Source organism: Babylonia areolata, chromosome 28 (assembly GCF_041734735.1).
Source record: "Babylonia areolata isolate BAREFJ2019XMU chromosome 28, ASM4173473v1, whole genome shotgun sequence".
Taxonomy (NCBI): Eukaryota; Metazoa; Mollusca; class Gastropoda; order Neogastropoda; family Buccinidae; genus Babylonia; species Babylonia areolata.
Genome location: NC_134903.1, coordinates 17,443,684 through 17,453,683, shown reverse-complemented (window position 1 = coordinate 17,453,683; position 10,000 = coordinate 17,443,684). Strand labels below are relative to the sequence as shown.

The following is a 10,000-nucleotide window of genomic DNA, read 5'->3' as shown; positions in this document are numbered from 1 at the left end:
TTCAAGGTAATAAAGTAATATACAAGGACAGAATGACGCAGGATAAACCCTGAGGTCTGCATGACATATGCTACTGATAGACGGTATCAGGATGCACACCATGGTAGTGAGAGGAACCACAGTGTCTGTGAACCTGGTCACATTCACGTAAATACCACAGAGCCGTTCGTATCATTCAGAAACCGGGCACAAATTTATAGAACAATTCACTGAGCAAACCCTTTTCAAGCGTGTCATTTTGGGGGGGTTCTTTCAAACTACGATTTCTCTCTCTCTCTCTCTTTTTTTTTTTTTTTTTTTTTTTCGCAGTGTGGTACAGTGTATATGGATGTTCGCCCACTTTGACACCACTTTGAAATGGAGTTAGAACTCATACCTGAAATCTGTGTCATTTTTCAAGATCTCTTAAATCTGTTGAAGAATCGGTGAAAGGTAATGAAAGAATGACTTATTGCTCCAAAACTGTGAAAGTCATTCAGCCAAAACAAACATGGTATGCATAATGTTTTCCTACAGCCAGGTATTGCCTGCGTCAGATCAGATTAGAACAGGAGTGTACACCGAAACACATGTCCAACAGTATCAGTGTTATCGTTTTATCACTTCAGAAAGAATCATGACCACAGAAAACCAGTGAAGTTCATGTAAATATAAACTTGGGTTTAGGTGCTGACTGAGAATCAAAATCATTCACGTGTGTGATGTAGAATGATGTATGGTGTTTATCAAACTCATCAAATTATCATCTCTCAAAACGTTTAACTGAAACTTTTTTAAGTCTTCAAATCATCATCCCTCAAAACTGTGAGACTGAATGAAAACATCACCAGGAAGGCGTTAGTATAAACTGGTTCATCATCAAATCACAACAATCGCATCCAGCTTATTTGCATTAGGGTAAACTATTTTTTTTTCAAATCTAAAGGATTGTATCCAGTTTATTTGTGTTAGGGTAAACTGGTTCATCATCAAATCACAATGATCATATCCAGTTTGTATATCAAATCATAACTGGCTTTCCTGGTCTTCTGAACCACACATGGACCGACAACAGTTATTGAACGTACTGAGCTTTTGTGAAAGAGTTATTGTGTAACCAGAATTGCTGTGTTTATATAGGTATTGGAGATCCTGTGTGTTGATGACATCATTGATCAAACAGAGTCCTTAAACTCAGTCATCATTATTGCTTCAGTGGAAGTGATGTGATATGATGGAAACAACCAGTCAGGAATTGAAAACACTGGTAAAGTGATGTTCAGTGAGAATTAAACCTTATGTGAAGTGCCACCTTCAACAGTCAGTACTATGTGATGTGAACTGCAATCTGAATGAAAGCAATGGTTTTGATATGCAGACCAGTGAAACTCATATATGAGTTATTGGCATCTGTGTATGGCAAAGCAAAGGAGGAATTTTGAAGTGTGAACTGCATGATATCTGTAATGCATTAACAGAAATATCGCAAAACGTTATTGTCAGTAAGTGGTTAAACTGAAAACTAAGCATGACATTTTTGCTTACATTGTTCTGTTGCTGAAAACTTGGAGGTAAATTACCATCAGCTTAAATAATAATAATATACATGTGATTTAAATATCACTGTGAATCTGGCCGCCACATCATTCTACCATTGTTAACATCCAAGGATATGCATGTTCTGGGTTGTTATCAGAATTTCTTGTGTTTGTGTGTCTGTACAGTATCAAATGAAAAAAACTGATTTATTCATGTATTCAGGTGACAGGGTCTTTCTGGATGGGAATATGGTGCCTGTGGAACTGTGTTCAATAGACTGATTATGATTGATCGTGATCCAACGTGTGTAACAGAGCCATATTTATAACCCTGCAGTCAGAGAGGTCAACATGCCCTGCTGTCAGTGATTTGTTGGATATTACAGAACACATGATATGACAACAGTCACACTTATATACCAGATTTAATTTAAGTGCTTCAAACCACTCTATACACAGAACATGCTGGATAATTCTTTGTGATTATGCTGGATGATTCTTCATGATTCTCGTCTGAGTCCTAGTAGCAACTCAAATGAACTTCTTCTGTGTACCCATTGATATCCTGTACAGTATTACACAGCAAACTTTCTGCCAAAGATCTGCAAGTGTTTGATGATTTCACAAATACCATCATAAAAACGATCAGCATCCACTCAATGACTAAAACCAAGCAGGTTGTGTTCTTTATGTATCTGCATCAACACATCTGCAACTGTTAATGACTTTAGGTGAAATATTGGCTGCAGCACTTCAGTAGCTACTCACTGATTATTTCACTGGGACAGATTTTGCGGCTGTTAACGACTTCGTGTGATTTGTAGGGGACAACAATTCTTCAGCTTCTCACTGAGTTAGAGACTATTCCTCCGGGAAAAGTGTTCATAACTCTGCAGCTTCTCACTGATTTAGAGAACATTGTGCTGGGAAAGATTTTTTACAACTGTTGACGTTTTGATATGAATCATTGGTAGCAACACTTCTGCAGTTACTAACTGATTTAGAGAATACACTGTTTGGGAAAATGTTCACAAATGTTGACGACTTTAAGTGAATCATCGGTGACATTTCCGTATCTACTTACTGATTTGTAGAATATTCCACTGGGAAAGATTTTACAACTGTTGATGACTTGAAAGGAATTATTGGTGGCAACACTTCTGCAGTTACTCACTGTTTCGGCGAATATTCAGCTGGAAAAGTCTTCGCATCTGTTCACTGTGGAAACTACATTTTCTGGGACGTTTTTAACAAGAATCTGTTGTGATTAACATTGTGTTTGGCGTATCCATTTGTTCTTGTGCTGCTTCTTTCAGAAAAAAATGTAGCGTGGCATATATGGATCAGTCTGCAAACTTTGACACCTCCTTGAAACTGAAACTGAAACTTGTGTCTAGGAGATTCATGACGTCACTGAGCATTTTTGCATTTGAAATAATGACTGCTATTAAAAGTGTAATGAGACATCGAGCATCTTCATCAAAAACAGTTACACTTTGAACACGTACGTTTTACTGGCATATCTCTGTGGTGGTGTTTAGCCTTTCTTTCTGAAAGATTTTTGAAACCTTCTTTTTTTTCTTCATAGAATAACAATGTTAGTTGAAATCTGAACTATAAAAAAGTTTGACAACTAAACAAAATATTACAATCTACAGCATGTGTATTTTCACATATATGATACTGATTTAGGATGTCGAATTTCCTTTCATTGAACTGAATGAACACAGGCATATGACATCAACTGAATACAGAAACTGAAATCGTTTATTTTCAAATTACGTAAAAGCAGTGGCCAAGAATTGCACTGGGTCTCCTGAGTCTCTCCATCACTTTCCTGACTCCCTACAGACAACAAAAGTTGTATTGCATCTCGTAACCATGGCGATTGCACAGTCCTACAACTCCTCACCATACGATCATCTGGAGGACCTTCGGCCCAGGATTGACGTCACAGACTCCCAGCACATCGCTCTCTACGTCATGCTCTCCTTTTTCAGCGTCCTCGGAGTCGTGGGCAACGCTGTGGCGTTCTACATCTTCTTCAGACGCCGGAACAGCGGCACCTCGGTCATTTTCATCCTGGCTTTGGCCGGAACGGACTTCATCACCTGTCTGATCACCGTTCCTTTTTCCATGGTGTTCGAAGCGCTGCGCTACGATCTGTTCTACGACGAACTGTGCAAGATCTACATGTTCTTCGTCACGTCCACCATCCCTTATTCTTCTTTCATCATGGCGGGCATCGCTTTTGATCGCTATTTCTGCATCTGTCACCCTTTCCTGCACGTGTTCAACGTCCAGAGGGCCAGGATGGTGGTGCTGTGTTTGGCAGTCCCAGCTTTTGCCTTCGGAATCATCACCAGCATGTTCTATGGGATTTACGCCGTGCAGGATTATCTCATCATCAACGGTACTCACCTGTATGGAACCAACATCTCAAAGGTGAATGGTTTGATAAGAGTTTTATGAAAGTGGATGTTTTACATTTCTTCTGCCTACACCTGTGTTTGTGTATGTGCGTGGGAAGGGGTTTGGGGGTGGGGGTAAGTGGATGAATGTGTGTGTTGGTGTTTGTGTGTGTGTGTGTGTGTGTGTAAGGGTAGGGGTAGGGGGTGTAGCTAATGTGTGTGTGTGTGTGTGTGTGTGTGTGTGTGTGTGTGTGTGTGTGTGTGTGTGTGTGTGTGTTCCCGCGTTCAGCAACATGTTAAGGATTCATTTCATTTTCTTTATTTTAACTCTGCTTTTCTTTGTGTGTGTGTGCGCGTGTGTGTGTGTATGCGCGCGCGTGTGTGTGTATGTGTGTGTGTGTGTGTTCAAAGTACTGTAATTGCTTTTTTTCTTTTAAAGATTTCCTGATGATTAATTTTGAGCAGGATTTCTTATTTTGGAATTGATGTTCCTCAATGTAGCCTACATGTTGGATTTTATCATATCACCTCAGTTGCGTTCGAGAATGCGATACCATCGGCACAGAAACTGCCATTCAAGAATGCATATTGATTTATTTCTTTTAAAAGTAGTGTTCTTTGCTAGTGTTTTTTAAATATTTTTTTAATTCAAAATCAGTGTTTGTTTATGTTTCTTAAGTAGACGTCGTTGTTGTTTTTTTGTTTGTTTGTCTGCTTTTTGTTGGTTTTGTTGTTGTTGTTGTTGTTTTACTTTGTGATTAATTAAGGTGCTGTATCTTATTGTTTTGATGATTTATTTTGGCTAAATATGATATAGTTTTTACAGTCTATTATTATGTTCATATGTGTATTGGACTCAACTATAGCTGAGAGACTGTGTTGTGTTAGCCTTTGGATGAACACATGATCTACTAACGGATCAACAAAGATGTATTGTGTTGTGCCATGTTGTGTCCTGTTGTTCTGTATTGTATTATTGAGTTGTGCTGTGTTGTGTTGTATTGTATGATATTGCATTGTAAGGTGATGAAACTGCATTACTTTGCATAACATTGCATTACATTGCATTGTAATTACATTACATTGTATTGTATGGTATGGTATGGTATGGTATGCAATACAATACAATGCAATACAATGCAATTTTCTTACTAGACAACACAAGACAACATAATGCAATACAATACAACACAATGCAACACAATACAATATATTACAATACAGCACATTGCAATACAATACAATACCATTCCCTCACAACACGAGACTAGACAAGACAAGACAATATAATACAATGCAATGTAATATAATATAATTCAGTACAACACAGTACAATACAAGAAAACACAATACTATACACTACAACACGATGCAACGTAATGCAATACAACACAACACTGTATTATGTCATATTGCATTGTATTGCATTGCAATGTGTTGCACTGTATTGTATTTACTGCACTGCATCTTATTGCATTGCATCATTGCATTGCATTACATTATACTGTATTGTATTCCATTGTATTTATTGCATTGTACTGCATTGCATTGCATTGTATTATATTAGCATTACATTGCACTGCATTATATTGCATTGTATCGTGTCACACTGTATCGCATTCTATCACGTGGTGCTGCACAGGAGATGGCTGAGCACCCTGTGCACCAGACGGCCTTCATCAACGTGACCGACCTTGACCTGGTTCCCAACGGGCACGTGCTGGAGCGCGAGGTCATGTTCATCAACGACAGCCGCCTGCGCGTGCTGCACGTCTTCCGCGTGCTGGAGCACAACGGGGAGTGCTACCAGGACGACTTTTACTTCAGCCGCCACTTTCAGGAGTGGTTTCTGCTGGTCTACACCTCCTGCTACCTTCTGTGCTTCGTCACCGTCAGCGTTCTCTACGTGCTTATCTATAAGGTGTGTTGAGGGGTAGGTGTGGGAGGTTGACAGGGTTGGGTCAGGTGGTTGAATGGGTGTTTGGTTTGTTGGGGTGTGGAGGGAGAAGGGTATGGGTTTTTTTTTGTTTTGTTTTGGGTTTGTTTTTTTTTGTTTTTTTGGTCTACACCTCTTGCTAATTGCTGTGCTCCATCAAAGTCCTCTACGTACTTATCTATAAGGTGTGTTGAGGGGTGGGTGTAGGAGGTTGACAGGGTTGGGTCGGGTGGTTGAAAGGGTGTTTGGTTTGTTGGGGTGTGGTGGAGGGTGGGGGAGGAGGTAGTGATTTCTGTTGGTCTACACCTCTTGCTAACTGCTGTGCTTCATCAAAGTCCTCTACGTACTTATCTATAAGGTGTGTTGAGGGATGAGTGTGGGAGGTTGACAGGGTTGGGTCGGGTGGTTGAATGGGTGTTTGGTTTGTTGGGGTGTGGAGGGGGAAGGGTATGTTTTTTGGTTTTTTTTTTGGGGGGGGGGGGGGTTGTTGTTTTTTGTTTTTTTTGTCTACACCTCTTGCTAATTGCTGTGCTTCATCAAAGTCCTCTACGTACTTATCTATAAGGTGTGTTGAGGGGTAGGTGTGGGAGGTTGACAGGGTTGGGTCGTGTGGTTGAAAGGGTGTTTGGTTTGTTGGGGTGTGGTGGAGGGTGGGGGAGGAGGTAGTGATTTATGTTGGTCTACACCTCTTGCTAACTGCTATGCTTCGCCAAAGTCCTCTAGTGTTTATCTATGAGGTGTGTTGAGGGGTGGGTGTGGGGGGTTTACAGGGTTGGGTTGGGTGGTTGAAAGGTTGTTTGGTTTGTTGGGGTATGGAGGGGAGGAGGGGATGGGTTTTGCTGGTTTACACCTCTTGCTAATTGCTGTGCTTCGTCAATGTCTTCTGCGTGTTTATCTATAACGTGTGTGGGTGGGTGGGTAGGGGTTTAAGTGGTTGGGTTGGGTGGGTGACTGGGTGTTTGAGTTTTGTAGGGATGTGGAGGGAAGGAGAGGTGAGGAGGGAGTGGTTTCTGCTGGTCTACATGTCTTGCTAATTGCTACGCTTCGTCAGTCCTCTACATGTTTGTCTATAAGGTGTGTGTGTGGATGGTTGAAGGAATTGACGGAGTTTGCTTGGGTGGGTGACGGGGTGTTTTGGCTTTGTAGGGATGTGGTGGAGGGGGGGGGGGAGGTAGTGATTTCTGCAGGTCTACACCTCTTGCTAATTGCTGTGCTTCGTCACCGTCACCGTCCTTTGGACGGTTGGGTGTGGGGGTGTTTTGTTTTTGTCAGGGTGTGGAGGGAGGAGGGGGAGGAGTGGTTCCTTCTGGTTTACGTGCCTTGCTAATTGCTCGGCTTCGTCACCGTCAAAATCCTCTACATGCTTATCTATGAGGCGTGTGGGTGGGTGGGGTGTTTGACGGGTTTGGGTGGAAAACTTGGTGTTTTGGTTTTGTCAGGGTGTTGAGGGAGGAGGGGGGAGAGAGTGGTTCTATCTGGTCTGCATCTCTTGCTAATTGCTGTGCTTCGTCACCGCAAGCGTCCTCTAAGTTTGAGGAGGGTGGGGAGTTAGGGAGGGTGAGGGAGGGATGGTTGTGTATCTGTTGTGGGTGAGGGGGGGGGGAGAGAGTGTGTTAGTGAATATATGTCTTTGTCTGTGTGTGGGATGGGGGGGGGAGGATGGTGTGTTAGAGTGTGAGTGCATATGTGAGAGAGAGAGAGTGAGAGTGATAGAGTGAGTGCTGTACACTCACATAATCACACACACACACACACACACACACACACACACACACACACACACACAGAAGTCGTGATTTTTTTTTCATGCTTTTTAAATCAAACTGACTTCTCTCTGGAAAGATGAAGAAATAAACGAAAAGAGAGAGTGGGGGTGGAGGAAGGAATAAAACGATGGATGAATGAACAAGCGAACAAATGAACGAGTAAATGAACGAATGAGTGAATCAAAGAATGAATGAATTTATTGATCACTTATTGAGTGAATCAATGAGTGAATGAATCTATTGAGTGAATGAATGAATGTATGAACGAACGAATTAAAGACGAGTCAATTAACGAATGAGCGAATGAGTGAATGAATGAATGAATTACTAATTGAGAGAAGAAATGAAAAAACGAACCAATGAATAAACGAATAACACGAATCCGCGCTCGTATCTAAGAGTTCAGATCAATCGTTAATCCATTTTATGCCGTCTGTTCTGTCCTGTCCAGACCCATAAACCCGCCTCCCCACACAGTGAACAGCTTTTCTCGTTCCAGTCAAAGCATTAACCCTTTCATGCTGTCTGTGAACATTTCATCTTGTTCCAATCAAATAATTAACCCTTTCATGCCTTCTGTCGACAGTTCACCTTGTTCAAGTCAAAATATTAACCCTTTCATGCCGTATGTCAACAGTTCATCATGTACAAGTCGAAATATTAACCCTTTCATACCGTCTGTCGACAGTTCATCTTGTTCAGGTCAAATTATTAACCCTTTCATACCGTTTGTCAACAGTTCATCTTCAACCGCCGCGCCATGAAAGCCAGGCGCCGGCGCAACAACCACAACTACGTCAGCGTGGACACGCAACATCCGCTGCAGAACCGACCCCCGGAAGCGGAAACGGCCATGACGGTGCTGAACGGAAATGGTTCCGTGCACACCAAGACCGTCCACGACCACCATCACCACCACCACCACCACCACCCACATCCCTATGAGCACGCCACAGCCACCACCAGTTTGATAGAATCCGGGGGAGGTAATGGTGGTGGAGGTGGTGGCAGCGCACACACCTACGCGGCCGGGCCTACTACGGCTGCGGCTGCTGCGTCTGCCACCAACGTGGCTTCGGCGGCCATGTCTTTAGGGGAGAGAGAGAAGGAGAAGGAAAAGCCCTGCGGGAGAAACACCAACAACGGAACCACGGGCAGTGGTGGTAGTGGTAGTGGTGGTGGTGGCAGTGGCGGTGGTGGTGGAGGAGGAGGAGGAGGAGGAGGGAGTGAGCGGTTTAAAAGAGGTGAGTGAAGTTGTGGGTGGGTGGGTAGTGAGAAATGGTGGGTAGATGGAGGGGTTTCGGGTAGGGCGTGTGGTGGGTTGGTGGTGGAAGGGTGGGGGTATGCGTGGAGCTGGGACAGAGGGAAGAGACTAAAGACTTCTCCTACTTCTTCTTCGTTCATGGGCTGCAACTCCCGCGTTTACTCGTATGTACATGAGTGGGCTTTTTCGTGTATGACCGTTTTTACCCCGCCATGAAGGCAGCCATACTTCGTTTTCGGGGTACTTTAGACTTCAATCTGAATGGTAGTGCTTCGGCGCCATTCACACGTCTATGTAACCATACAAACAGAACCCACATCTGGTCAACACTGCTTGCCTGACTTTAAATATCGACATCAGTGTGTTGTGCACAAGGTTGTAGCTATAAACGGTGCCGCTAGAGGGCAGAGAGAGATTAAGGGAGGGTTGGGGGGCAGGGGAGGGGGGGGGTCCAGAGATGTAGCAGGGGTGGGGGTGGGGAGGGGTTGTATGCCGAGTATGTTCTTGTTTCCATAACCCACTGAACGCTGACATGGATTACAGGATCCTTAACGTGCGTATTTGATCTTCTCCATGCGTATACACACGAAGGGGGTTCAGGCACTGGCAGTTCTGCGCATCTGTTGTCCTGGGAGATCGGAAAATTGTCCACCCTTCGCCCATTTGTGCCTGCAGTCCAACTTACCTGGTTTGTCTCTACTGTGGTCTGGACCATGGCACGGACTGGACACTTCATCAGAAGTGCATGTGCATGTTTACATCACAAGATCACACACACACACACACACACACACACACACACACACACACACACACACACATACACACACAAACGCGCGCGAGACAGATAGACGTACAGACCGAGAGAGAAGGAGACAAAGAGACAGAGATAGAGCGAGAGAGAGAGAGAGAGAGCAGAAAAGTGACAATAGTTATCATCAAACCTCGTCTCACACTATAATTATTGTACAATGAGCACAGGAAACACTATCATTTGAAAGAGGGAAAGAGAGTTATGTTGTAGTGTGACACCGGTATGGAGAGAGAAAGGAGAGACAGACAGACAGACGGACGGATACAGAGAGAGAGAGAGAGAGAGAGAGAGC

At 43.2% G+C, this 10,000-nt stretch overlaps 1 protein-coding gene across 1 annotated transcript in view; it reads left to right on the top strand.

Annotated features, from left to right (window-relative positions):
* Positions 1–3,241: 3,241 nt before the first annotated feature.
* LOC143301999 (uncharacterized) overlaps positions 3,242–10,000 on the top strand; it is an 18,050-nt gene continuing 11,291 nt past the window's right edge. The window contains exons 1-3 of the mRNA XM_076616482.1: positions 3,242–3,962; positions 5,571–5,849; positions 8,370–8,874. Of these exons, the coding sequence (XP_076472597.1) occupies positions 3,399–3,962; positions 5,571–5,849; positions 8,370–8,874 (1,348 nt within the window). The 5' untranslated portion in view covers positions 3,242–3,398. The remainder of the gene's footprint in view (positions 3,963–5,570; positions 5,850–8,369; positions 8,875–10,000) is intronic.